This window comes from Oryctolagus cuniculus, chromosome 2 (genome assembly GCF_051225735.1).
Source record: "Oryctolagus cuniculus isolate XC-2025 breed Fujian yellow rabbit chromosome 2, ASM5122573v1, whole genome shotgun sequence".
Classification (NCBI taxonomy): domain Eukaryota; kingdom Metazoa; phylum Chordata; class Mammalia; order Lagomorpha; family Leporidae; genus Oryctolagus; species Oryctolagus cuniculus.
This window is the reverse complement of record NC_142868.1, coordinates 112,364,343-112,390,142: the sequence shown is the minus strand read 5'-3', so window position 1 is coordinate 112,390,142 and position 25,800 is coordinate 112,364,343. Positions and strand designations below refer to the sequence as shown.

The 25,800-nt window shown below is 46.3% G+C and overlaps 1 protein-coding gene across 10 annotated transcripts in view; it reads right to left on the bottom strand.

Moving 5' to 3' along the window:
* RNF149 (ring finger protein 149) overlaps positions 1 to 23,928 on the bottom strand; it is a 34,304-nt gene extending 10,376 nt beyond the window's left edge. For 3 of the 10 annotated variants that reach the window (XM_008253292.5, XM_070068717.2, XM_089327469.1), the window contains exons 1-6: positions 23,315 to 23,928; positions 12,064 to 12,314; positions 11,238 to 11,306; positions 7,072 to 7,154; positions 3,592 to 3,688; positions 524 to 725 (exon numbers count right to left, since the gene is read on the bottom strand). In XM_008253292.5, coding sequence (XP_008251514.3) covers positions 524 to 725; positions 3,592 to 3,688; positions 7,072 to 7,154; positions 11,238 to 11,306; positions 12,064 to 12,314; positions 23,315 to 23,777 — 1,165 coding nt within the window. In that variant the 5' untranslated portion in view covers positions 23,778 to 23,928. Of the gene's footprint in view, positions 1 to 523; positions 726 to 3,591; positions 3,689 to 7,071; positions 7,155 to 11,237; positions 11,335 to 12,063; positions 12,315 to 23,314 lie in introns of those variants that run through there. The other 7 variants (XM_089327475.1, XM_089327471.1, XM_089327473.1 and 4 more) reach the window with 7 other exon arrangements.
* Between the last annotated feature and the right edge of the window lie 1,872 nt (positions 23,929 to 25,800).

Sequence of the window (25,800 nt, the reverse complement as noted above, 5' to 3'; positions counted from 1 at the left end):
AATTTTTATATAAAATATACCAAAAAGTCAAAGGATATGATGAATGGGAGGATTACATGACAAAAACATAACATTTTCAACAGGTAAGAATCAATATGAAAACACTGGTATCTCCACAGAATAAGCTGGGGAGGAACTGAGCAATTCATTTGAGAAACAAAGTGACCACACATGCAACTGCATCCATAATGCAAAAATGTGTGTCACCTGCCAGGTGACAGAGCGGTAACTACACACACGACTCGAAGGCGTTACCGCTAGTAAACGTCCATCAACAGCTTAAGGACATCACAGAAAACCCGAAATGCAGTACTACGGCTATACAGGAAACCTTCTAGAACAAGGAGCTTCATTCAGTGCAAACAGCAGGCTGCGTCACAGTACGTAACCCATCTCTTCCCACCCTCAAACACAGAAAACGCCTGGAGAGAGACAGGGTTACAGGGTTTGTTTTTCCTTCCTGTGTTTCTACGTTTCCTAATTTTCCTAACGCTGCACTGTGGCATCACCTGCAAGCACTTACCTAGCAACGCCGTGTTTTCACCTGCGTCTTCCTTAAAGCTGGCAGGGTCCTGCGGCACGGCTTCGCTCGCGGAAGCGGACAGTAGGCTGCTCGGGTGACTGCTGTCGTCGTCGTCTTGTAGAGTCACACGCACAGTCACAGGGGAAACACTTCTCGGGGCGGGCTCTGCAGCAGGCAGCTCCTGCACTGCCTCAGGTTCCCCCTTGAGAATCAGAGCAGAAGGAAATGCTTTGCTAAGTACCAGGATCCAGCTTACCTACCATGTTAAGTTGCTCCTAAATCCCACACTGTTTACTTCTCTACACCACATTTGGCAAAAGGCATGTCTCCTTATCTAGCACCATGAGAAAGTCAGTGTCTTCTCATAATCTAAGACCAACAGTTTTTAATTCTAAAACTAATTCTCCCTCCCTGATTCAACAAGCTTTGCCACCTTTTGAGCTATTTATTGGCTCAATGGGAAGCTTTCTATGCTGTCCTGCTTCTGCTGTGCACTAAGGCCATGACCATGAGTTAACTGCTCAAGCAGCTTTGGAGTAAAGCGCTACACTGTCACAGATGAACAGGTTGTACGGTTTCCACAAGAAATAAGAAAGAATGAGTTTGGTGGCGGGGTGGCGGGGTGGGGGGGCTTCCTTATGTACAGGTGTTTCTCAGCTGTATTTTGCCTCAGCGGCTTTAAAGAAAAGATAATGCAACTGAAGGCTGGTGACTCTTAGGACGACATTAAGCCTCAACATCTGGGGGACTCTCCGGAAGGCTTTCAGATTAAGACCAGAGTGAAAGCTGTGCTGTGGAGAGTGCTGGCACTGCTGTTGACGGGACAGAGGGTTACTGCAGGCCCATGGGGACATGGCACACAGCAGTAACTACACACCTTCACAATGCCCAAACTCCTGCTCAGTCTCCTCATCTGTTTCAATAAACACCTGGCCAACCCTAATGACCTGCCAGCCTCAGCCCCACATGAACATGACATCGATCCTGACACCAGCTCAGCTGCCCTGCTTGTAAACTCGTCTTCCCACTCCTAGCTGGAAGGTGACTTGCTCCTAGACAGGGCTTCAAACACACCTCTTTTGCCGCGCTGCGTGTGTGTGTGTAAGCCCCAGCACCACCAGACCTACAATGAAATCCCCCAGACCCCTCAAGCAAAGGTGCTTTTTCCTATCTCCTCACACAGCTGTGAGGACTGAGCCAGTCACTGCAGCAGAGCTACCATGCCTGTCAAAAGCACCTGGTGCAGGGGGGCAGACGGCTCAAGAAAACTGCATACTGTCCAGAGATTAAAACAGGAAAGACAACTAGCACATTTCTTAGAATTCAAGTCACTACAGGTTTCTTTTGTTCCAAATCTAGGAAATTCTGGGGACACATATCCGAGACTTGTGAAAGTTAACAGTCCTAGAAAGCAGCTCAACCTATGGAAAAGAAAGAATCTCGATTCCTAATATATGAAGCACATACGGAGTTAGCTTTCCAAAACCAAAACTTAGGAGAATTAATGGTCAGTGACATTCCTTGTATACAAGTATCGAGAAATGAAAAACAGGTTTAAAATCACTACCTAAAAAAGAAAACAACTTTCAGTGTGCTTCTAAAACATTGTCCAAAGCTCCCAATACTCAAAATGCTGTCCAGAAGGCCCAACCTCTGTCTAAGCTAAGGTTTCTGAACAGAGGGGATGAACCAAGTTCATGAGGCAGAGCTATAACAATTGACAACCATGAATTAGCAAAATTTAGAAGCTCTAGAGCAAAGATAAACTTTCTAGACACCTCAGAATGAGTTTGCAGGCAGACAGTTCCCAAGTGCCGACCACCTCCCTTCCTAGGTCCCTAAAGCAGGGGCATTCTGGAACTCACGTTTAAACACAATTCAGAGAACACCACAGTAGCCACTAAGTTCAGACTTGCTAAACATCTTTTGAGGACACATTAAATCAGAAGATGCAAGAACATTTTAAGCAGACCTGCTGCCTGGAAGGTAACAGTCTTCACAGGACAATTCCTTAGTGATGCTGTTTAAGAAGCTTACGTGGCTATTAGGGCCTTAAATTTTATAAAATGACAATTAAAAAGTCATTGTGGTTTGGGCTGGTGTTGCAGTCCAGAGTTAAGCTGCTGCCTGCAATGTCAGCAACTCCGTATCAGAGCGCTGGGGTTCAAGTCCTGGCTGGTCTACTTCTAATCCAACTCCCTGTTAAGGCACTAGGGAAAGCAGTGGAATATGGCCCAAGTGCCTGGGCCCTTGCCACCCACGTTGGGGACCTGGATGGAGTTCCTGGCTCCTGGCTTTGGCTTGGCCTAACCCTGGCCATTGTGGCCACCAATGGAAGATTTCTCTGTCTCTCCCTCTATTTACTTCTGTTTTTCAAATAAATAATAAACCTTTCAACAAGCAGAACAAACAAAAAGCCTTGTAGTTTCTAATGCTACAATAAATTCTAAACATGTTTAGCAACAAGACAAATATATTAACTGAAAGAAGAGTACTTTGAGGCACTGAAAGATTTCAAGGAGGCTATAATTATAAACAATAAAAAATAGAACCACCTAGAAAAATATTTTTCCTCTAAGTCCCCCTTCCTGGATGGGTACTGGTTAAGAGCTTGCACCTGGGAGTTCAGCAGCCTCATGTGTGAAAGCTGATTCCCCGTGAGCTAGTTGTGTGACCTTGGGCAAATTATTTAGGCTTCTCTAAGCTCAAGTTTCTAATTAGTAAAGCGGGGCTGGGAACAGGACGTCCGACCAAGGTTGTAAAGATTCAGTGTGATCATGCACGTAGGGCACCTTAGCACAGGCCCAGCCAGCTACCACCACAGCCTCTCCTGCACCTTGCCCTCACGTCTTCTGAGGAAGGGGCTCATCACCATCTAAGGATCATGGGCTGACGGAGGACAAACTTCCCCAGCACTGTTCAACACTCAGGCATGTGGATGTCAGAAGTGTTGGTTTCAGGCTCCTCACATGTAAAATATCGTTTCTCTTGTTTCTGGTTAGTAGTGACATGGAGTCCCTCAGGAAGGACTGGGGCAGAGATTGAATATAAACAAAAATGCAACAAACCCAATATCCCAGGGCCTTGATGACATCAAGTTTACACATTGGACACGTTCGGTGATCCAAAAGCCATGGGTCAATGCATATTCTATGAAAAATATGCCTAAAAAAATTAAGTATGTGTTAATGCTTTAACATAAATGTTGATAAACCTTATAAAGGAACTAAGACATCTCCCAACTCCTCCTCTCATCAGTTAGTTGACATCACTCCAGCAATTCCAGTCCACTCCTTTGTCCCACCTCATTATCTATTTGGGATGTACACTAACCTTTCCCCTCCACAAAAACAGTGTGGCCCACATCCGCCTCATGCCAGGCTTTAGGCCTTCATGTGCCACTGGAAATTATAGGCCCTCTGGGAATAAATGGGACACAAATAAGCTAGCTAATGATTCAACTGATACTGAGTTGACAGTATCTCATGTGAGTTCAAAAAATGACTCCAATGAAAATACAGCAAAATATGAACAAATCATCTTTTGAATCATAAGCTTAAAAAACACTTTCTTATAGGAATCTTCACTTTTAGAAAATAAAAAAATGGGCCAGCTTTGTGGCACAGTGGGTAAAGCAGTCTCCTTTGATGACATCTGGGTGCTGGCTCGTGTCTCAGCTGCTCCATTTCTGATCCAGCTCTCTAATGGCTTGGGAAAGCACTGGAGGATGGCCCAAGTGCTTGGGTCTTTGCCACCGGACATGTGAGACCCAGAAACAGCTCCTGTGTCTTGTCTTCAGCCTAGCCCAGCCCTGGCTGTTGTGGCCATCTAGGAGGTGAACCAATGAATGGAAGATCTCTTCGTCTCTCTAGCTCTTTCAAATAAATAAATCTTAAGATAAATCTTAAAAAAAAAATACATGAAAAGGGGAAAAGGCCACTTAACACTTCTCTTACTGACTTGTCTCCGACTAACTTTTCCTTCCACGTGAAGATAGGGAGTTATGGATTTTGGAACCACAGGTGGGCCTCAAGCAGCAGCTGTGTAATCCAAAGGCCATAACCGAAATGAAGTTCTTGCCCTCTCTGCACCTACAAATCACTGGCTGCTCTGATGGCACACGTAACATGTGTGAAACAGTGCTGGGTGCAGTGCACAACTGCTATACTCTATCACCTTTTCCTCAAACAGAAATGTAACTAGTTTATAGTCTGGCTTGTTTTCTAACCTTTACATCCTCAGAATAAAACTGACCCCAAAAGGAATAATTTTTACAAAACACAAAGAAACATATTGGCTTTATTGGGGGACTTTGTTACATAGAGCACAAGAGAAAATGGGGGAGGGAGGAATCAAACCCCAGTAAGGAGGGGCTGGCACTGTAGTGGCGGGTGAGGCCGTTGCCTGAAGTGCCAGTATCCCATGTGAGTGCTGGTTTGAGTCCCAGCTATTCCACTTCAGATTCAGCTCTCTGCTATGGCCTGGGAAAGCAGTAGAAGATGGCCCAAGTGCTTGGGCTCCCGTACCCACGCGGGACACCTAGAAGAGGTTCCAGGCTCATGACTTTGGATTGGCCCAGCTCCGGCCGTCATTTGGGGAGTGAAGACCTTTCTCTCTCTGCCTCTCAAATAAATAAATAAATCGTCCAAAAAGAAAAAAAAAATCCAATAAGGAGTTCAGGACCCTGCACAGGTAACATGACTGCATTTGAGAGTCAAGTGCAAACCCCTACTCAGCCATCGGCACACTCCTTATCTGTGCAGGTACCTGAATGTCACTTTAAGTCACAAAGACCTGCTCTAAACCAGCCCAGAGTAAAATTTCTCCTCTACCTTAAACTCCCACCTCACCAATCCCACAGAAGTACATCCAGAGCCCAGCTAGCTATCTTTAGTAAGAAAACTTTCATTTTGTTATTCAGATAATTGTTGCTTCATTTCCTTCAATGATTTATCAAGAAGTTAATCTATCAAGTATCTAAGTATCTGTACATGGATACTTCGAAAATGTGGAAAATGGAACTAGAAGTGTTAAGTTTACTTTTGGTGCAAAAATATTTTCAAATGTATGCTCACAAGGGATCATCTTTTATTCATGGAAAAATGCATAGTATGAAAAAACTATGCATAGGCTTCACCTTTTTTTTTTTTTTTTAGATTTAGTTATTTGAAAGGCAGAGTTACAGAGAGTTAGAGGCAGAGAGACAGGTCTTCCATCCACGGGTTCACTCTCCAGATGGCCCCAACAGCTGGAGCTGTGCCCATCCAAAGCAAGGAGCCAGGAGCTTCTTCTGGGTCTCCCACGTGGGCACAGGGGCCCAAGGATTTGGCCCATCTTCTACAGCTTTCCCAGGCCATAGCAGAGAGCTGTATCGGAAGTGGAGCAGCCAGGACTAGAACCCATATGAGATGCCAGCATTGTAGGCGATGACTTTACCCACTATGCCACAGCACTAGCCCCAAGGCTTCATCTTTTTTTTTGCACTAAAATAAATTTATCTTTGAAAGATTCTTTGAATTCCATTTTTCTAGGAATTTTCTGACATATCCTTATGTATTACAACAGTACTTAGCAAACAAAGCAAAACATATTTATTAATTTGTGATGTTAACAGATATAAAGTATAATTACAGTTGATCAGATTTAAAACAATTTTTTATAAAAAATAAACTGTTTTGTAAAACAAGTAATTCTTTCTTAAAAGTTTCTGACTAAAGTATCCCATTAAATTGCAAATTTCCTGTTGCTAAACAAACCTCCCAATGTAGCCAGAATAAAAGGGGAGGAATACTTATTTTGTACCACCTCTAAAAAGAACCAAATCCCAACGTGCAAATAAGAGCAAATAACTGGGGCTGGCACTGTGGTGCAGCAGGTTCAGACTCTGCTTGCGATGCTGGCATCTCAGATGAGCACTGGTTCGAATCCCGGCTATTCTCTGGCTCCTGCTAATGTGCCTGGGAAAGCAGAGGAGGATGGCTGAAATGCTTGGGCCCCTGCCAGGTGGCAGACCCAGATGGAATTCCAGATCCGTGGCTTCAGCCTGGCTCAGTCCTGACCATTGTGACCATCTGGGGTGTGAACCAGTGGATGGAAGACTGATCCTCCCATCCCCCAACTTTGCCTTTCAAATAAAAAAAGTAAATAAATCTTACAAAGAAAAAAAAGGAGCAAGCAACTGCTCTCTGGCCTGCTTCCCGCTGGCTATTCTGGGCCTTCTCCCTTGGGTCCTTCATCTTTCTTGCTTCAGTTTCCTCTGTCCTAACATAGCATACTTTTGCCTTGCTAAAAGTAGACAAACTCCAGAGATTCTAATGCAGCCTTGATTATGAGCCAACCTATGATAAAAATACACAATGGAACTTAATGGTCACCTGTGAGTCTCCTAAGCAAAGCAATTTTCAAGTAACACTGAAGTCGAAGCTTCTCTTCTAAAAGATGAGATGATCACAAGACAATAAAATCTTCATAGCATAAAAGACACATTAACTCTTGTCAGAAACCTGTCATGTAATTTTTTAACGGCTAAGTTGATAAAGAGAACATACTTGCATGGCAGTATTCTGATAATATCCTTAACTTTAAAATTTTCAATACACACTGCACAATTTTCAGCATCAACGTCAATTCCCTGTAAAAAGAAGAGAAAAAGCATATACTGTAACCTTTGGTATATAGTATATCCTTAGCCAAATCACTAAACCCTGACTAAATGAGGAATGCTACTCTACATGGGACAACTTGAAACTAAAATAAATAATCATACTTTGTATTTACTTTTTAACACTACTGAGGTTACTCCAAGGGTGTCTAGCCTTCAGGTTAAGATGCCCACAGCCTACATTAAGAGTGACTGAAGGGGCCAGTGATAGCAGGTAAAGCTACTGCCTGCAGTGCCATCATCCCAAATGGGTGCTGGTTCTAGTCCCGGCTGCTCCACTTGCGATCCAGCTCTCTGCTCTGGCCTGGGAAAGCAGCAAAGATGGCTCTGGTGGTTGCCGCCATTTGTGGAGTCAACCAGTGGATGCAAGACTTCACTATCTCCCTCTTTCTCTCTCTGACTCTCTATAACTCTGCCTTTCAAATAAATACATAAATCTTAAAAAAAAAAAAAAGTGACTGAGGTAGACAGCAGGCTCCAGCTCCTGACTCCAGCTTCTTGCTAATGCAACCTTGCAAGGCAGTAGTGATGGCTCAAGCGTCTGGGTTCCTAAGTGAGCCCCAGGTGTTGTGGGCATTTGGGGAGTGAACCAGTGAACGGCGTGCTCTCTCATGCTCAAATTAAAAAATTTAAAGAAGTTTTTTTTTAAACAAATTTAGTTGAAAAGGCAAAGTCACTCACTAATCAGATATGAACAATGTTTAAATACTAAGATAATGTCCTTTTTTTTTTAATTCATGTTTTAAGAACTGTGGATAATGCAAATGCCTGTTGCATTAAGATAAATCACTTTTCAGATATAAAACATATAATATGAATAAAATGAATATTCAATAAGCTACTTGTTTCCTGGAACTATTAATCCCCAAATTTACATTTGCTAAGGAACAGAGTTAACAATTTGCAAATGAAAAATGGCAAGTGGCTAAATATCTGAAATATTCACCTAACTAAAGAGAATAGAACTACAAACTAAATTATTATTTTTCATCTAACAAATTACACAAGGTACCAAAAAACCAAAACTGCTGAAGAGGAGGCAACAGTGACAAAATTTCTACCTCTAAGAATCTATGTACCAGATAGGATTAAGTGTTAAAATGATCATGTAAATAAAATTAGGTGTTTGGTAATAGTAATAGATAGAATTAAAAAGGAGTGAATGCTCCAACATGGGAAGCAGTCCACACAGCAGACTCACAGAACGACAATTGCTTTAAGTAGCACCCTGACCTCCGCATCGGTCATTAAGGCATTCTGGTATGGCTGAAAAGCCCACGAGAGCATTTCAGGCATGGAAAGCCAAGATTCAAAAGGCTTCCACAGCCTAGGCAGCTCATGTCAAGAGCCTTGGATCATCACTAATGTCATACGTAAGAGTGTTAATTGTTAAATTAACAACAGGAGTCACTGTGCACTAATTTCCCATGTAGGAAATTATGTCCTATGTCCTCAAAGAGTTGGATTATGAGAGTTAACAGTAAAACTTGTTCTCCAAGATTTATTTCGTTTTAGTGTATTAAGTGGAGGACATTCTTATGTCTCGTAAGTTTTAGTTATGTCTAAGTTTCCAATTCCATTGCTTGTTTTCTTAGGTTACTTCCTTAATTAATGATAAAAACTGGTTCTCAAGGACTTACTTTCTTTTAACATATTAAGTGGGGATATTCTTAGGTCTCATAAGTTATAGTAATGGCTACATGCTCGCAAAAGATGTACCATTCTTGGGTGCTTCTTTAAAGTTAATTAAGTTTCACACAAAAAAAAAAAAAAAAAAAAAAAAAAAAGTGAAATAAAAAAAAAAGTCTATGCACTGCCCACAGACCTTTCTGGTGGGTCAGTCTGCCTCCCTTGTCTGGGGAACACCTGCATCTGCCCCACCAACCAGAGCAGCCAGGCCCAAAGCAGTCATCTGACCCAAGACGGGCTGACAAGATTCTCCTTCCTGGGATTCTAGAGTAGGAATTGGGGTACCAGCGGTCAGTGTCTGCAAATGGCTGCAACTCTGGCAAGTTCATTTTACGAAAAGCAGCTACATAATCCTTAGGTTATCAAAAAAATAAAAAATAAAAAACAACAACTTGGCTTTGTGCATCATTTGTTAACAAGGAAGCAGTACAAATTCAATTTTATATGTACATCTTGTTATGAGTCTGTATTAACTTTAGAACATTTAAAATTTTACACTGCAAAGAAAATAAACATTATTTATTTAGCATATGCTATGCAAAAATAGTGCAATAGTTTGCCACTTCTTAGAACCAGGGATAACTTTCAAAAAACAGTTCCCAGAAGCAATTTTCAAAGATGCTCCACACAGGAAAAGTATATCAATTTACTTGTATTATCAAAGACGTGGATCAGTAAATCACACCTATGAACCTGTATCTTCCTCCTAAGGAGAGAATGCATATTCAACCACATGCTTGTCAAATACCCTACCATGATGAGAGTGTACAGTCTGTCACAGGCAATAAGTGGAAAAACGCTCTCGCTAAGAACGCCTGATGACTTGTAAATAAGATGTTAATTAAGCCCTGAAAAGTTACCTTTTTTCCCCCTTAAACCTTTTTGGTTTAACACATTTGTCAATATTTTTCAGTCCAATACATTTGGAAAGACCCAGTACCTCGCACAAATTATTAAAATTAAAATGCACTAGAATATAAAAATTATTAGGGAAGGAATGGTAGCCACCTGTACAACTCCAAGAATATCCTAATATTACATGTATCACTGAGCCACCAGACTCCAGATTTTTAGAAATCAAAGGTCTATAATTTAATGTGCTATTTTTGTTTTAATCCTTTAAGTAGGTTAGAGGAAGATATGTACATGAGAAGGGGAAGGGCAGTTAACCCCCCCTTTTTTTTGAAAGGGAAGTGGAGGAGTCAGCACTGTGGCATAGTGGGTAAAGCAGCTGCCTGCAGTGCCGGCATCCCATATAGGCACCAGTTCGAGACTCGACTATTCTACTTCCGATCCTGCTCTCTGCTATGCCCTGGGAAAGCAGAAGACGACCCCAAGTGCTTGGGCCCCTATACCCAAGTGGGAGACCCTGAAGAAGCTCCTGGCTCCTGGCTTCGGAATGGATCAGGTCAGCTCAGCTCCAGCCGTTGTGGCAGATTGCGGAGTGAACCAGTGGAAGAAGACCTCTCTCTCTGCCTCTCCTTGTTTCTCTGTTTAACTCTGACTTTCAATTAGGTTAAATAAATCTTAAAAAGAAAAAAAAAAAGGGGGGGGGAGTGGAGACTGAAAAGTGGAGTAGATCAAATTTCAATAATTTAGTGAAACAAAACAAAAATCAGAAGAGCTGAGCCCACCCCAGCTACCAGCTGACACAGTTATTGACACTGCACAGCACAGAGCTCTGAACAGAGCCCAGAATAAACACCACTCTTCTCCTTTCAGAGATTCTGTCCTCTAAGAGTCTGCGGCTCCACATTCAGGGTCGTCCCTGTTCCAAACATGGCTTTACAATTCTGGCATGATTGTGAACTTTCAACTCTCAGATCAGCCATGTCAACATGTTTCTTTATTAAAAAAAAACAGTTATTAAAAACACCTATTCTCTCCTCCTCCACATCTTCCTGTAATTAAGGGAGTCTGGGAGAAGGGATGCGAAGTCTCAGACTGAACGGCAAAAAACTGAAGGCACTGAGCATCTGCCTTACGGTCCCCTGGTCTGACCTGACCAGCAGAAGGGCTCCTGCAGCACTGGCCAGTGTGGCAGCAACCAGCCGACATGCCTCCTGAGCACTTAAAATGCAGCCATGTCACTAAGGCACCCACCCATAGATTAAATTAATTTAGATATAAGGAGCCTTATGTGACCAGTGACTACCATAATGGATGGTATGGCGCCACACATGGCAGAGTGCCAAGCACCCTTTAAAAAACTCACGCATGAAAGTTAATGCCAAATCAAACTCACCCAAACTCCGTAAGCTTGATACCATACATAAGCAGACTGCAAGGAAATTATTAACATTACAGACACACTGTCCAGAATCTAACCCAAAAACCAAAATAATGAAATCACAAAAATATTACCTTTTCCCCATGCTTTACAGTATGGAGTGGAAGCTGGCCAATAACTTTCTTAGTTTCCTTTCTATGGCTCTGGGGCAGAAAACATCAGTATCATTTGCTGAAAATTTTTAATTAAATCACTATTTTAAAAAGTCACGCACAATAAAAACAAGCATATAGCAAAAAACTCATTTACAAAGCAAAGTTGAACGACTACACTGAAAGTAACTAAAACAAGCAAATAAAAAACCATTCAAATCAGTAATGTAAATAACAGCCAGGTATAACTGAAGAAGAAACCAAGTGTTAGGTTTATATATTAGGAAGAAAGTAGCAGGTGGAGGAAAGAGACCTCCCAAGAAGCCCAGCTTCTCAGGGCAGCAGGGCTAAGAGTGAGGTCTGGAGGCCTGGCTGTGGCAGCCTGTGGTGTTGTGACCTCCTGCTCTTTGCTGCCATGGGACAGGGCCTCCCTGCAGAACGCTGCTGCACAGTGGCTCCTCAATGGAGCTGGGAACCCCACCATCTCTGTTCCTTAGCTTTAGGTCAAGCCAAAGCAGCAGGGCTGCAGAGAGCAGACCCACTCTATCTCATGCCTATGTGGCACTTTTTCATGCCCAGAAAAGGACAAACAGGGCATCTGCATGAACCAAGTGTGCAAATTTCAAGGTTACCTAATTCCCCACAAAACAGAATATATTCCAATTGAAAAGTTTAAAAAAAATCATATTTGTAAGTACTACAATTGACAATGAAATTAATAGTCAAATACAACTTCAAGCAATATATATGGGATATATTTATGAACTATCTTTTAGAAAGCAAAATTAAAAGACTTATTCATAATTACCTGCCTTCCAAATTGCGAGCCAGTATATAGGAAACGCTGTATATAGTAAAATATTAGCCAGGCTAATGAGATAATCATCATGGTGATGAAGGCAATGGCCACAAACACCACAGACTGACCGTTGATGAACTCCTGCACGTGACGGGTGCCAATCCCTATGGTCATTTTTACTGGAATTCCTTTTTGTACCAGATCCAAAATTTCTCTTCCTTTTGGGTAGCTAATCATAATGACCACTATATTTCCCGTTCCTATAGGAAAAAGCAAAAAAAGGTATAAAAATCATAAAATAGAGAGAAAGATAAGAGAAATATTTAAGAGTACTATGTTCATCTATTATACATATATTTATGTGTGTGTGTTTGTGTGTGTGTAAGAAAATTTCAATAAGATGGATAACCTTCAAGATAACTGCAAGTTACAGCAAGTGATTCCAAAAGAGGAAAGACTGATTATATTAGGAATGTACACCACCAGTGATATTTAAATGGTTTCACAGATTATAGAAAAATAAGTTTTAAAATTATTTCTAAGATAATAAATCCAAATATGATCATAAAACATAAACAGAAGCCTAAAGAACAATTTCACTTTGGAATACTGATACCTGATACTAAAAGCATGCCCATTAAAACCAAGGAGGCAGGGGCCGGAGCTGTGGTGTAGTAGCTAAATCCACCGTCTACAGTGCTGGCATCCCATATGGGTGCTGGTTCAAGTCCTGCCTGCACCACTTCCAATCCAGCTCCCTGCTAAAGTGTCTGGGAAAGCAACAAACATGGCCCAAGGACTTGGGCCCCTGTACCCATGTGGGAGACCCGTAAGAAACTCTTGGCTCCTGATTTCATATTGACACAGCTCTGGCCATTGCAGCTTAGGGAGTGAACCAGTGGATGGACGCTCTCTCTCTGCCTCTGCCTCTCTATAATTCTGCCTTTTGAATAAATAAATAAATCTTTAAAAGAAAAAAAAAAAAAACCAAAGAGGCAATAGAATTTTCACCACTATCATTATTATTTAACATTGCTCTGAAGGTATGAGTAGACACAAGAACAAAAAAGGGAAAAAAAAAATAGGAAAGCAGTAAAATAATTGATTTTACATAAATCAAGCAACAAGCAACCCAAAGAGGCAATAGAATTTTCACCAGTATCATCATTATTTAACATTGCTCTGAAGGCATGAGTAGTCACAAGACCAAAAAGGAAAAAAAAATAAGAAAGAAGCAGTAAAATAATTGATTTTACATAAATCAAGCTATAAATTAATTCAAGAATCATAAAACAGCAATAGGATTTTTAAAAACCTAAAAATTGTGACTTCAAAAGTCTGCTTAAAGGAAAATGATGAGAATCAAATTTTTAAGATTTATTTATTTATTTGAAAGTCAGAGTTACCCCCCACCCACACACCACACACAGAGAGCTCTACACTCCAGGGTTTACCCTCCAGTTGGCTGCAATGCCAGAGCTATGCCAATCCAAAGCCAGGAGCCAGGAGCCTCTTCCAGGTCTCCCACGTGGGTGCAGGGGCCCAAGGACTTCGGCCATTTTCTACTGCTTTCCCAGGCCATAGCAGAGAGCTGGATTGGAAGTGGAGCAGCCAGGTCTCAAACCCAGGTCCAAATGGGATGCCAGCACTTCAGGTCAGGGTGTTAACCCGCTGTGCCACAGCACCAGCCCTGAGAAACAAATTTTAAACAGAAAAACCTAGACTAATTGTTAAAGTAAAAACAGTGTGGTAGTGGCACCTGAACATCCCATAATGTAATGGATTACAGATTCAGAGATATACAGAATAATTCAGAGTGTGATTAAAGGAGAATTCCAGGAGCAGGCATTTGAAAGGCCATTAAGACGCTGCCTGGGACGTTGGCTTCCCATATCTGAGTGCCTAGGCCGAGTCCCAGCTCTACTTCCAATTCTAGCTTCCTGTTATTGTGCACCCTGGGAGGCAGCAGGTGACGGCTCAAGTGGTTGGGGTCCCACCACCTACATGAGAGATGGGGACTGAGTTCTCCTCTACTAGCTTCAGCCTGGTCCAGTATCTGTGGTGAACCACAAGATGAGAGCTCTTGGGGCCGGCACTGTGGAGTAGCAGGTAAAGCCTGCAGTGGGCACCACTTCGAGTCCTGGCTGCTCCACTTCCAATCCAGCTCTCTGCTATGACCTGGGAAAGCAGAAGAAGATGGCCTGAGTCCTTGGACCCCTGCACCCACGTGGAAGACCTGGAAGAAGCTCCTGGCTTCAGATCGGCGCAGCACACTGGCTGTAGCGGCCATTTGGGGAGTGAACCAATGGAAGGAAGACCTTTCTCTCTCTAACTCTGCCTGTCCAAAAAAAAAAAAAAAAAGCTGCTTTGTAAGATATAATTCACATAGCACAAAATCCATGCTTAAAGTATACAATTTAGTGGTTTCTAGTACATTCACAAGATTGAGCAACCATTACCACTAATTTCATAACATTTTCATCACCCCCAAAAGAACCCCTGTGCCTACTGGCAGTCACTCCTTAACAAATGGCTTTAAAACACAGGGAAGTTATAGTAGAGATGTTGAGACTGGCAAAGATAAAAAACTTGATGCATTATCTTAGCAAGAGTAAAGCACAAATCAGTACCCTTGTCCACTGCTTGGGCAGTGAATTACTATGTTCTTGTAGGGAGGGCAATAGCTATGGACTTTAAAATGCACACAGCCTTGGACCCAGCAATTCCACATCCAGTGACGTTCTAGGAACTTAATTACATACATGTCCTTACATATGTACACCATGGGATACCTACAAAGTTACTGATAATGTTATTTCTAAGATTTTATTCTTAAAATTTAAATACCCATCGAAAATAAAATAGTCGTATGCACAGCAGGATGTATATATACACAGGTTGAAGCCGCAGCTCTGTAAGTACTGACAGTACTCATGACAGGAGAGGGGAAAAGGCAGCATGTAAAACTGTTAGGACAGCAGGCTGTCTCTGAAAAACACGGGACAACCAAAGAGCTATACGTTGCTATCAATGCAGAGTACTCCTGGAGAGCCACCCCAGAGGCTAGGGGCCAGGACAGTCTCTGGCAGAGGAGCTGAGACGCAGGAAAGGTACAGTAAAAATTGTGTACCATGCAAACATAAAGTTACTCAAAAAGTAACTTTAAAATGCATATAAAGAGGCCAGCGCCGCGGCTCACTAGGCTAATCCTCCACCTGCAGCACCGGCACTTGGGTTCTAGTCCCAGTTGGGGCGCCGGATTCTGTCCCGGTTGCTCCTCTTCCAGTGCAGCTCTCTGCTGTGGCCCGGGAAGGCAGTGCAGGATGGCCCAAGTGCTTGGGCCCTGCACCCGCATGGGAGACCAGGAGGAATCACCTGGCTCCTGGCTTTGGATCGGCGCAGCGCACCAGCCGTAGCACCCATTTGGGGGGTGAACCAACAGAAGGAAGACCTTTCTCTCTAACTCTGCCTGTCCAAAAAAAAAAAAAAAATGCATATAAAGAATGTTCCCTGACGATACCGAAACCACATCCCAACACTATTCTACCGCCGGAAGAAACTTCATCTGCATTTGATCTACTGTGGATCTCAGCCAATGGAATACAGTTACTGAAATCCCAGAAGGCCACCCATCTAAGGTGTCTCCTGTCTAGGAGCCAATCCTGTGACCCACCTGGGTCTCAGGAGTCCCTCAGCAAGCCACAGTGTAGTCTGTTGGTCTCTGCAGCACTCACAGCCTACCATGCCATCTCGGGGGGAGCCACAGAGAGGAGGCAGGCAGCTGCTGTCTTCAAGAAAATCAACATGGAGCAGTTAAGAAAGATGTGTATAGGAACAATTATGTCAGCTATGCTGCATGTACTTATTACTTGGTACTCTCATACGAGCTAAACCTCCCTCTGGAAACTTTCAAGGATAACAAATGCAGAAAGAACAGTCTCATGAACCCCCATGCTCCTATCTCAGTTAGAAGCTTTGACAAAGACGACAAAACTGCCTCTGTGCTGATGACAGCAAGCACAACTTCTGATACTGATATGGTATTCTTTGTGTGAGAAGCTGAAGCACTTTCATACATATTTATATGTCACTTGAAGCAGAAAGAGGCCACTGGGAGGGCTGCCCAACTTCACACACCACCTGGAAAACCCAGTTCCAATGTCTGTGGACCCAGCTCAGACCCAGGTAGTGGCCAAGAGACAGGCAGACCTGGGGTTAAACCTCAGTTACATCCGCTGCCTGGGGGTCCCTCAGCTACACAGTGGGGATGAGAGTGACTATCCTGGACTGTTTTACTTAACCAGCAAATGGAGTAAGCACAGCTACAGAAGTGAGGTGATCACTCCGTCGGGGTGAAGGGAGCTCCTCCCCTGAGGACAGGAAGAGTTTACCCAGCAGGAAGGAAGGAGTTCTGGCTGGAGGACCCATCACAAGGCTTCCTGGGATGGTGATGGATTCCGCTCTGGCAGGGACAGAGAGTGGGAAAGGTCTCGGATCAGAGAGGGTCTTCAACACCTAGAACCTCAAGCTTGGGGGTGGGGAGAACTGACATAAGGGGCTCAGAAGATCGTGACGAAAACACTTCTCACCAGGGAAAGGAATCCCAGCTCACTTGAAAGGAAAGGCTAAAACCAAAACCCGTGCCGGATGAGGGCGAACAGTTTGCTGTACCACAATCCCAGCAGCTGGAGGCTTCTAGGAACCATCTTACAGGAACAAAGCTCAGGCCCAAGACGCTTTTGGTGATGTGCTTTTCCAGAACATTTCTGGGATGACTGCAGCCAGGGCAGTTCAGTGGAAGTGCTGGGGGGCCAGTGTGTACACAACCCCAAGGGTGCCAGGCACAGCCACCTGGGCTAATCCTCTCGTTATTCTGTAAAACCCTGCCTTCCCTGGCACACATGAGGCAGCACAGCATATTCCCAAACTTAACAGCTGAATTAAATTTTTTTTTACTGATTTGAAAGGCAGAGTTACAGAGAGAAAGAGGGAAAGAGCAAGAGATCTTGCATCTGCTGGTTCACACCCCAAATGGCTACAACAGCCAGGCAGAAGCAGGCAGCCAGGAGCTTCATCTCAGTCTCCCACGTGGGTGCAGAGGCCCAAGCACTTGGGCCATCCTTCATTGCTTTCCCAGGCCATAGCAGAGAGCTGATCGAAGTGGAGCAGCCAGGACTCGAACAGGTGCCCATATGGGATGCCGGCATTGTGGCACTGCAGGCAGCAGCTTAACGCATTATACCGCTATGCTGGCCCCTTAATAGCTAAATTTCTTCTCAGAGGGCACAGTAACTCAGGACTTGGAATCGGAGCGAGAAAGCCTGCAGAAACTTTCTTCTAGGCGTCAATGTTGCTGTGAGTCTTCCTGACGAAGACTCTTGCACAGCCCCTCCCGACAAGGGAACCCACACCTCTCACCACCAGACAGACACACTCCTTGAGGGCAGTTTCTGTTTTTTTGATCTCACACTTAGCACACTGTCTCTGCACACAGTTCATGATGAGAAACCTACCTGTTAAATAACAAACAATAAACATAGTATCTTTTTTGGCAAGTCAAACTACCTGTGACATGATTTCTCTGCTTCTTCTACCACCTTGTCAAAAACCAAACAAAACTTCTGACTTGGTCCATAACTTCCGAATTCTGTTTAAGTTTCTTCCCAAGGAAACTAAACAAAGCAGACTTCAACATTCTCTCGAATGAGATGGGCACTACTAAAATATTTAAAGGGCTGGGCTGGATTTCTTAAGAGAACTAATTCACCCAATAAGGAATCAGGTTCCAGCAAGAGAATCCCATAAACTTTCAGGTTTTCTTCTGTCTAATAACTGTCACACTCGCTCCACCTTCCCCTCTTCACCGGCTAATTCCTGAGCGGATCTTCACGATTCAGCACAAGCTCAGCTGCAGGCTTTCTGGCCCGACCGCCTGTGCTCACTGTGACAAGCCCCTTAGATCCGCCTCCTCTAAGACTTTCATCGGCCTCTCTCCTCACTGGGCGAGTTCCACCTGTTTTTATTTCTTAAGTTTTGTAGCCCCAGCACCAAGCAGTGCCCATAGGAGAGTTTCTACATGGATGATTCAATCAGAGGGATCTTCTAGTACTATACTGAAATGACCCAATTAGGAGACTCACAGACTTCTAAGCAAGGGGAACAGCACAGCATATCCACACTGTACTGTCTCAGAAATCTGATGCCATTTTGAAAAACGGTTGTTTTTATGGTCAGTAAACACAATTCTCTTTTTGGCAATGCAGAATTTTAAATTATGCCCTGGACAATTTGACTTGCCCAACAATATTTTAGATTTGGTGAACATACTATTCAGCAGTTGTACTGCGAACTCTTTTGCAGTTTTTCCAAACTCACTGCTTAATCTCAGAACTTCAGGCTTTTGCAATTGCTATTTCCTCCCCCCAGAACATCCTGTATTCTATTGCACACTACACACAACTTACTCATTGATTTTTTAAAAAAGATTTATTTATTTTAAAGGCAGGGTGAGAGTGAGAGAGTGAGAAAGAGAGAGAGAGAAGTATTTTCCACTCCCCTAATGGCTGCAACAGCTGAGGCTAAGCCAGGCCAAAGCCAGGAACCTGGACTTCCATCCAGGTCTCCCATATGGGTGGCAAGGGCCCAAGTACTGGGTCATTTTCAGCTGATTTCCCAGGCACATTAGCAGGGAGCTGGGTCAGGAGAGCAGCTGGGATCTGTACTGGTGCTCATGTGGGATGCTGTCGTCAAAGATAGCAGCTTAAACTTCTGTGCCACAACACCGGCCCCTTCCTTTGTCGATTTTTAAAAAAGATGTATTTATTTCCTTTAAAAGTCACAGTTAGAGGGGTCAGCGCCGTGGCTCACTTGGTTAATCCTCTGCCTGTGGCACCAGCATCCCATATGGGCGCCAGGTTCTAGTCCCGGTTGCTCCACTTCCAGTCCAGCTCTCTGCTGTGGCCCAGGAAGGCAGTGGAGGATGATGGCCCAAGTGCTTGGATGCCTGTACCCACGTCTGAGACCGGGAAGAAGTACCTGGCTCCTGGCTTCCAATCGGCATAGCTCTGGCTGTGGTGGCCATTTGGGGGGTGAACTAATGGAAGGAAGACCTTTCTGTCTCTATCACTGCCTAACTCTCTCAAATAAATTAAAAAAAAAAAAAATACACCACGTGGATTTAAAAAAAAAAAAGTCACAGAGAGAGAGAGAGAGAGAGAGAGAGAGAGAGAGATATTCCATCCCCTGGTTCACTCCCCAGATAGCCACAATGGCCAGGGCTGAGCCAGGCCAAAGTCAGGAGCCAGGAACTTATGGATGGCAGGGGTCCAAGCAATCGGGCCATCGTCCACTGCTTTCCCAGGCATTAGCAGGGACTTTATTATTCACTCATAAAAATCAGATTTCTTATACATCTTTGTAGACTTCCCTCCCCCATCCCAACGCTGGCTTTTTCCCCAAATACAGCTCTGAACTTTCTAAGTCCCTGGCACAGACTAACTTTCAAAGGAATCAAAGTGACAACTGAGAGGCCATGTGAGATTTCAGCTAGAGGACCATCCTCTTTACTAACCAACAATATCCTCGGCAAGGCCAACACTCACTGTAACAATCTGACTGTGAGCCACTTCCACCTAACTTCCACAGCACTTGCATCAGATGCCCTTTCTTTACGCTTCTGTGGGAGGGTAAACACTCACCCCGAAGGCCTTTCTTTGACTTATTTCAAGTGGGTTATTCAAGAAACAGCAGGCTCTTGCAGATACAGGAATGGCTCTAAAAAGCTGTCCTTTTGCAAAAAGAAACTGACAACTATCTACATTAGTAAAGTAGCAACAGATGTGGCCACAGCAATATCAGATATCCCTTTTTCTGCCTGGAATGAGAAGGAAGGAGTTGAGGGTCTGACCATGGCTGGGCGATGGCCTCGACAGGTACAGCTTCCTGGGAGACTCCTCGGCATAACAACACAACCCGTGCTTGCCATGCCCTGTGCCCAGCCACCATCTCTCCCAGAGGCCCAAGTCACTGTGTCCGGGAAGTTCTGTTTATCCCTCCTACTAAACCATAAGCTCCTCAAGGGCAAGCAGGTGTTAACAGCCTTCTGGATGCTGGCTATCAGCAGCTCAAGTAAACAGAGTTAACTTTGGGCATCAGCTTAACACTGCTCACACGTGTTCAGTAGTGTTTTCTTTAAATATATATTTAAGTTAATTTTTTATAGCCACAATAATACAGATTCAAAACAAACAAACTGTACTAGGTTCCAGTATAGACATGCAATGGGTTTTAGAAAAACCTAGAGAAATTCTCAGAGTGACTTGGAAAGAGATCACCAGCATTCACTTTGCAGGCAGACCACCTGTACCTATTTCACAGGAAAGTGTCATACAGCGGGGCCGGCGCTGTAGCGGGTGAAGCCACTGCCTGCAGTGCCAGCATCCCATATGGGGGCTGGTTCAAGTCCTGGCTGCTCTACTTCTGACCTAGATCTCTGCTGTGGCCTGGGAAAGCAGTGGAAGATGGCCCAAGTCCTTGGGTCCCTGCACCCACGTGGGAGACCTGGAAGAAGCTCCTGGCTCCTGGGTTCCTGGCTGCTGATTGGCACAGCTCTGGCCATTGCAGCCAATTGGGGAGTGAACCAGAATGGAAGGCCTCTCTCTCAATCTTAAAAAAAAAAAAAAAAAAAAAAAAAGTCACACAGGACACAGGAACACCAGGATGCTAAACAGTGGATTTTCCTGCCACCAGCCAGAGGAGGAACAGGAAGCCTAAGTCTAAGCTACCTTCCAGGCTCTCCACAGTCAATTCAAACTCAAGGATGTTAAAGCCGGCTCCTCTTGTAACTTCTTAATTCCATTTTCAGAAAAGCCATGATATGGGAGCCTAGCAGTTAAGATGCCTGCATACCACTTGGGGGTATCTGGGTTCAATTCCCAGCTCTGGCTCCTGACTCTAGCTCCCTGCTAATGAAGACCCTGGGAGGTAGTGATGATGGCTCAAATAACTGCGTCCCTGTCACCCACCTAGACTGAGATCCCAGCTGCTTCCACCCTCCCACCCCTGCATCCTGGGCATCTGGGAACTGAACCAGAGGACAGGAACCTGCTCTGTGTGCCCCAGCCCCCCACCCCGCCACAGTCATGGGTACAGTTGTATCCATGTGTCTAACTGGGCCAAGTTCTGTGAGGGTCACTCTACAGTCCCCACTAAAGTACAGGTCTCATAGTTCTATTTGGACACTACTTCCAGTGTCTCTTCACCCGGCCACCAAACTAATCTCTCCTTAAGGTCAGCGGTTCCAAATGCTGGTTGATTTTTCAACACCCCCCCCACCCCCCAACGTCCACAACATTTGGCAGTATCTGGAGACATGGGTTTTCACAGCTGAGGGGGTGACGCTGGACTGTAGTAAGTGGGGGATGGGAATGAGGCGAAACATCCTACAATGGATGGGTCAGCGCCTATCATAACAAAGAATTACCTGACCACAGCTTGCCCTGTTATCCCGGGACCAGTCATTTACATTCTTTTAGTCTGTCTCCTCGGTTGGAGTTAGAGCATCAACCTTAAAGGGCAAGACTAAGACAGACACTATGCAGAGCAGGGTCTACACAGGGCACTTTCACACACTTTTTAAAAAACGTTTTCACTTTCTCTCTCAACCAGAATTATCCACATGCTAAAAAGTCCAGAATGGATGTGGGTAATGGAAACAGGAGCTCTGGACAAGATTATTTCAAATGAACATTACGTTTTCTTGGGGTAGGTGTTTGGCACAGCGGTTAACACCAGGTTGATGAGCCCGCTGCTTGTAAGAAAAGCTCACATCTTGAATACATCCAGAAGTGCTTACAAGGGCCCCATCTCGGGAAAGCACGGCACACTGACCCGGAACTACTACCGCACTTGGGGACACTGCTGACAAGATGTTCGGAATGCTCTGTAACATCTGACAGGACTTCCCGTGAGCACCTCCTGCAAACATGACAGGGAGGTAACTGCGCCGACGGGAGATCCAGCCCAATGCCACCATCTGGACATCCGTGCTCAATCCCACCGCCCTCCTTCCGGTCGGGATAGGGGAGGCTGCCCCTGTGTCGGGGGCTGATCTTGCCCTCTCACCTTCTCAAAGCCCGACTCCTCCATCCAGATCTCTCCTACCCAGCTCCAGATCCCCCTCCCCACCTCCTACCGCACACTGCCTTGCCTCTGGTTTCTGCCCGTTTCCCCCACCAAGTGCAGTCAACCCTCCTGGGTCAACTGTCCTCCAACAGGGCCCACTTCCTCACCTTCCAGCTGGCTACCAGAAGCCGATGCCACTTTTCTGTCCTCATTCTGCCCCTGGGCTCTGAACTTGCATCCAAGAAGCCCAAACAACAACAAACACCAGTGCGTACTGGGAAAAAGGATGTGACTAGGTAGCAGCAGATACTTAAAAAAAAAGAAACAGAAATACTAACAGGAAGCTCGTAATGAGTCAGCCATGACTCCTGCCTAAGGACAAGGCGTCACAGCAGTTCAACCCCTGATGCTGGGTCCTTGCTTCTCTCACCTTGAACTCGGGTTCAAAGATGATCGGCCACAAAATTAAGACTCTGAAGCTACCCCGCCTGAACATGGAACAGCGCGTAGAGGAGGAACGGCCGACTACCAAACAGCGCGTTCTCTTCTTCAACCAACATCACCAACTTGGAAGTTACCAAGGACTCAGACGGCAGCCGGAGCCGGTATGACAACCCGATGGTGAACAAGTGAGAAAACAGACGGGGCCTAAGCCCAGCGCTTGTGACTCAAAGAGTTCACACCCAGGTTGTCAGACTCAAAAAAAAGAAATTTAGAATATTCAGACACACTTCACGGAAGTGCAGAACCCAGGGGGTCACCAAGCAGGCTCGCTGTCACGTGCGCTGGCGGGGCGTGTGGGAAGCGGTGACTAGACAGGGCAGGGCTGGGAATCCACCGTGTCAGCATCGCAATCCTGCTCCGGCCGATTTTAAGTCCTTTAATCCTCCCCGCTGCCTCCTCCAGACCGCACCTGCCCCCACCCGCGACGACCCAAGGCCGAGACCGTGCGTCCCTCCCGACGGCACCACGCGGGCCAAGCAGAGCGGGCTCCTCCCCGGGACCAGCGCGCGACACCCGCAGGCCTCCAGAGTCGCGCCCGGGGCCGCTGGGAGGCCTGCGGGTCAGAACCAGCCCCCGAGGATGAGAAGGCCGCCGGCCCCCGCCCGCCCGCCCGCGCGCGCGCGTCCCGGCTCACCCGCGTGGGACATGGGCGCCGTGAGGTTCCCGTAGAGCTCCTTGTTGTACACCACCACGGCCGAGGCGTTCCTCCGCGCCGCCACCAGCACCTTGTCCTTGAAGGTGCAGCCCCCGCGCGCCACCAGCGCGACCCAGGGCGCGGCCCCCCGGTCGCCCGGCGCGGGCGCGAAGCGCGTGTCGGGCGCGCAGCCCTCGAGGTCCCCACCCGGCGCGCGCGGGACGCCCACCAGGCCCTGCGCGCCCTCCTTGGGCGAGCTGTCGCCGAAGCGGCCGCTCTCCGACACGCTCCACACCGTCAGGTTCGTCTGCGGGTCCACGTACTCGGTGCGCACCACGGCTGAGTACCACTCGAGCTCCCGGCTCCTGGCGCCGGGCGAGCACAGGGCCAGGGCCAGCAGCGCCAGCGCGCCGCGGGCCCCGACGCCGGCCTCCAACGGCCGCCGCCGCCGCCACCCAGCCATGGCCGCAACGCGAGGCTGCGGAGGAGGGGGTCAAGGCCTAGAGGCAAGCGACCCCCCCCCACCGCCCCGGAGCGGGCGCGCGCCTCAGAGGCCGCTGACGAGCGACGCTAAACCGACGCCCGCCCGCCCGACTCTCCCGGGAAGACTGAGTGAGGCCGCGCGGGGGGCGGGGCCGCGGCGCACGCGCACCTGGAGACGCGGAGGGGGCGGGGCCACAGAGGGGGCGGGGCTGGCTTTGATCCCTCCTCGCCCGGCCCAGCCGCAGTCTGCGCAGGCGCGTGGCTCTGGGCGTGGCCGAGTTCGCTCACGTGAGCGGCGGGGCTGGGCCTGGACCCCCGGAGGACCCCCATTGGAGGTCACGGCTTGCGCCAGGCCGGAACTCCCTGGCCGGGGGGACGAGCTTAGGCCGCAGGTTGTTGAGCGCCGCGGACGCGTAGGCAAAGTAACCGCTGGGGAAGTGGGGGAGCGTCCTCGCGGCCAGGCGTAGGCGTGCGGTTCGGTCTAGTCGCTCAGCGGGTGATTGCACAGAGTTGTTTGCAGGGAGGTTCGGAGTTGAGCCTCTGAAGGGTCAGACGTTCAGCCCGTGACTTGTGCTGACAATAGATAAGAGAGGGCGCACACACGCTGGACTACCTGCGGGAGGCACGCGAGCGTGAACCCGTAGGAGGGGCGAGATGGCGGTGGTCGGGCTCCTGGGGCCGGGGCCTGGGGCCTCAAGGGAAGGGAGGCTGCGCAGGCTGTGTGAGGTCGGGAGTTGCCCGACGAGCAGGGGTTGTCCTGCTACGCAAACGGATCTCCCAGACTGCAGCCACCTGTCTGGGCACCCCGGGTGGGGCGAGTGTCAGACCCAAAGATACCTTTGTCTCCATCTGCTGTTTACTAATGCAGCTGTAAATTCTTCTACAAAAGAACAGCTTTGCGGAGCCATTTCGGAGACTTCAGAGCCCTGTGGTTTCTCTGCATAACCAAAGAAGTGTTTTTGGGGGTGCAAGGCACTGGGCAAAGACGTTGCTTTTTCTAAACCAGTTAAAAATACATTTAAAAAGTATTTTTGATTTAGAAAATGCAAAGACGCCTTATATATTAAGGTGCCTTTTGTTGCCGGTCTTGTGATACTCAGAGTCCTGTGGCTTCTCTCAAGGGTTAGACCCACAACAGCACATATTTTGGGGGGTGTTTTCTGTAAACTTGGAATTTTGAAATAAGTGCATCAAGCTACTGTGTAAATGAGCACTTAAGTTGCACATCAATCATTCAGTAAAAGGAAAGGAGAGGACGTATTTGCTGTTTTGAAATAAATCCCAGGTCACAAAGAGCCCACACAAAACTGCAGTGGGTACCAAGCTAACTTGTTAGGAAGCCGTGAAAGGATTCTAAACATTAGTTTTCTACATGAATGATATGTTTCACTGTAAGAACTCGGAGTGCACCCCTCCCTACCCTGGAGAAAGAGACAACACCTTATCAGACCAGAGATGTGAATTCCAGGCTGTGGAACCCCTAATAAAACCAGGGTTAACTTGCATGCCTTGCAAGTTAACCTCAATCTCTGACACCAGGGTGGCATAAGAAAGCAAGTGTTTATTTTTGCAGAGCACAAAGCAAGGAGATAGCTATGGCCCGGTTGCTGGATTCTGCAAGGGATTAAGGATGGTGAATCTTAGAGGGTCATGGCTGAGCAACGTGTGATCAGCTCATTTGCAGGTCTCTGGTTGGTCCGCAGCGTTCTTGGTCTTCCTCTGATTGGTCGGCAACAGTTACCGCTGTCCTTTTCCAAAAGTGTGATGGCTGGGTTGCAGTCTGTCTGGGGTGCATGAGTACGTGGCTATTACTTGGTTTGTTCTGGGTCTGGGATTCCTGCGAATTGTCTCAAAATGTAGCATAGCATTCAGATGCTAACTAGAGAGGTCATTTAAAAGGCCCAGAATGTCCCAGGCTCAAAGCCTTCCCTTTGTCCCAGACCTAGAATAATGGATAGTACACAAATAATCAGGCTCTGCCAAAAGGTTAATGGAAGGTTGAC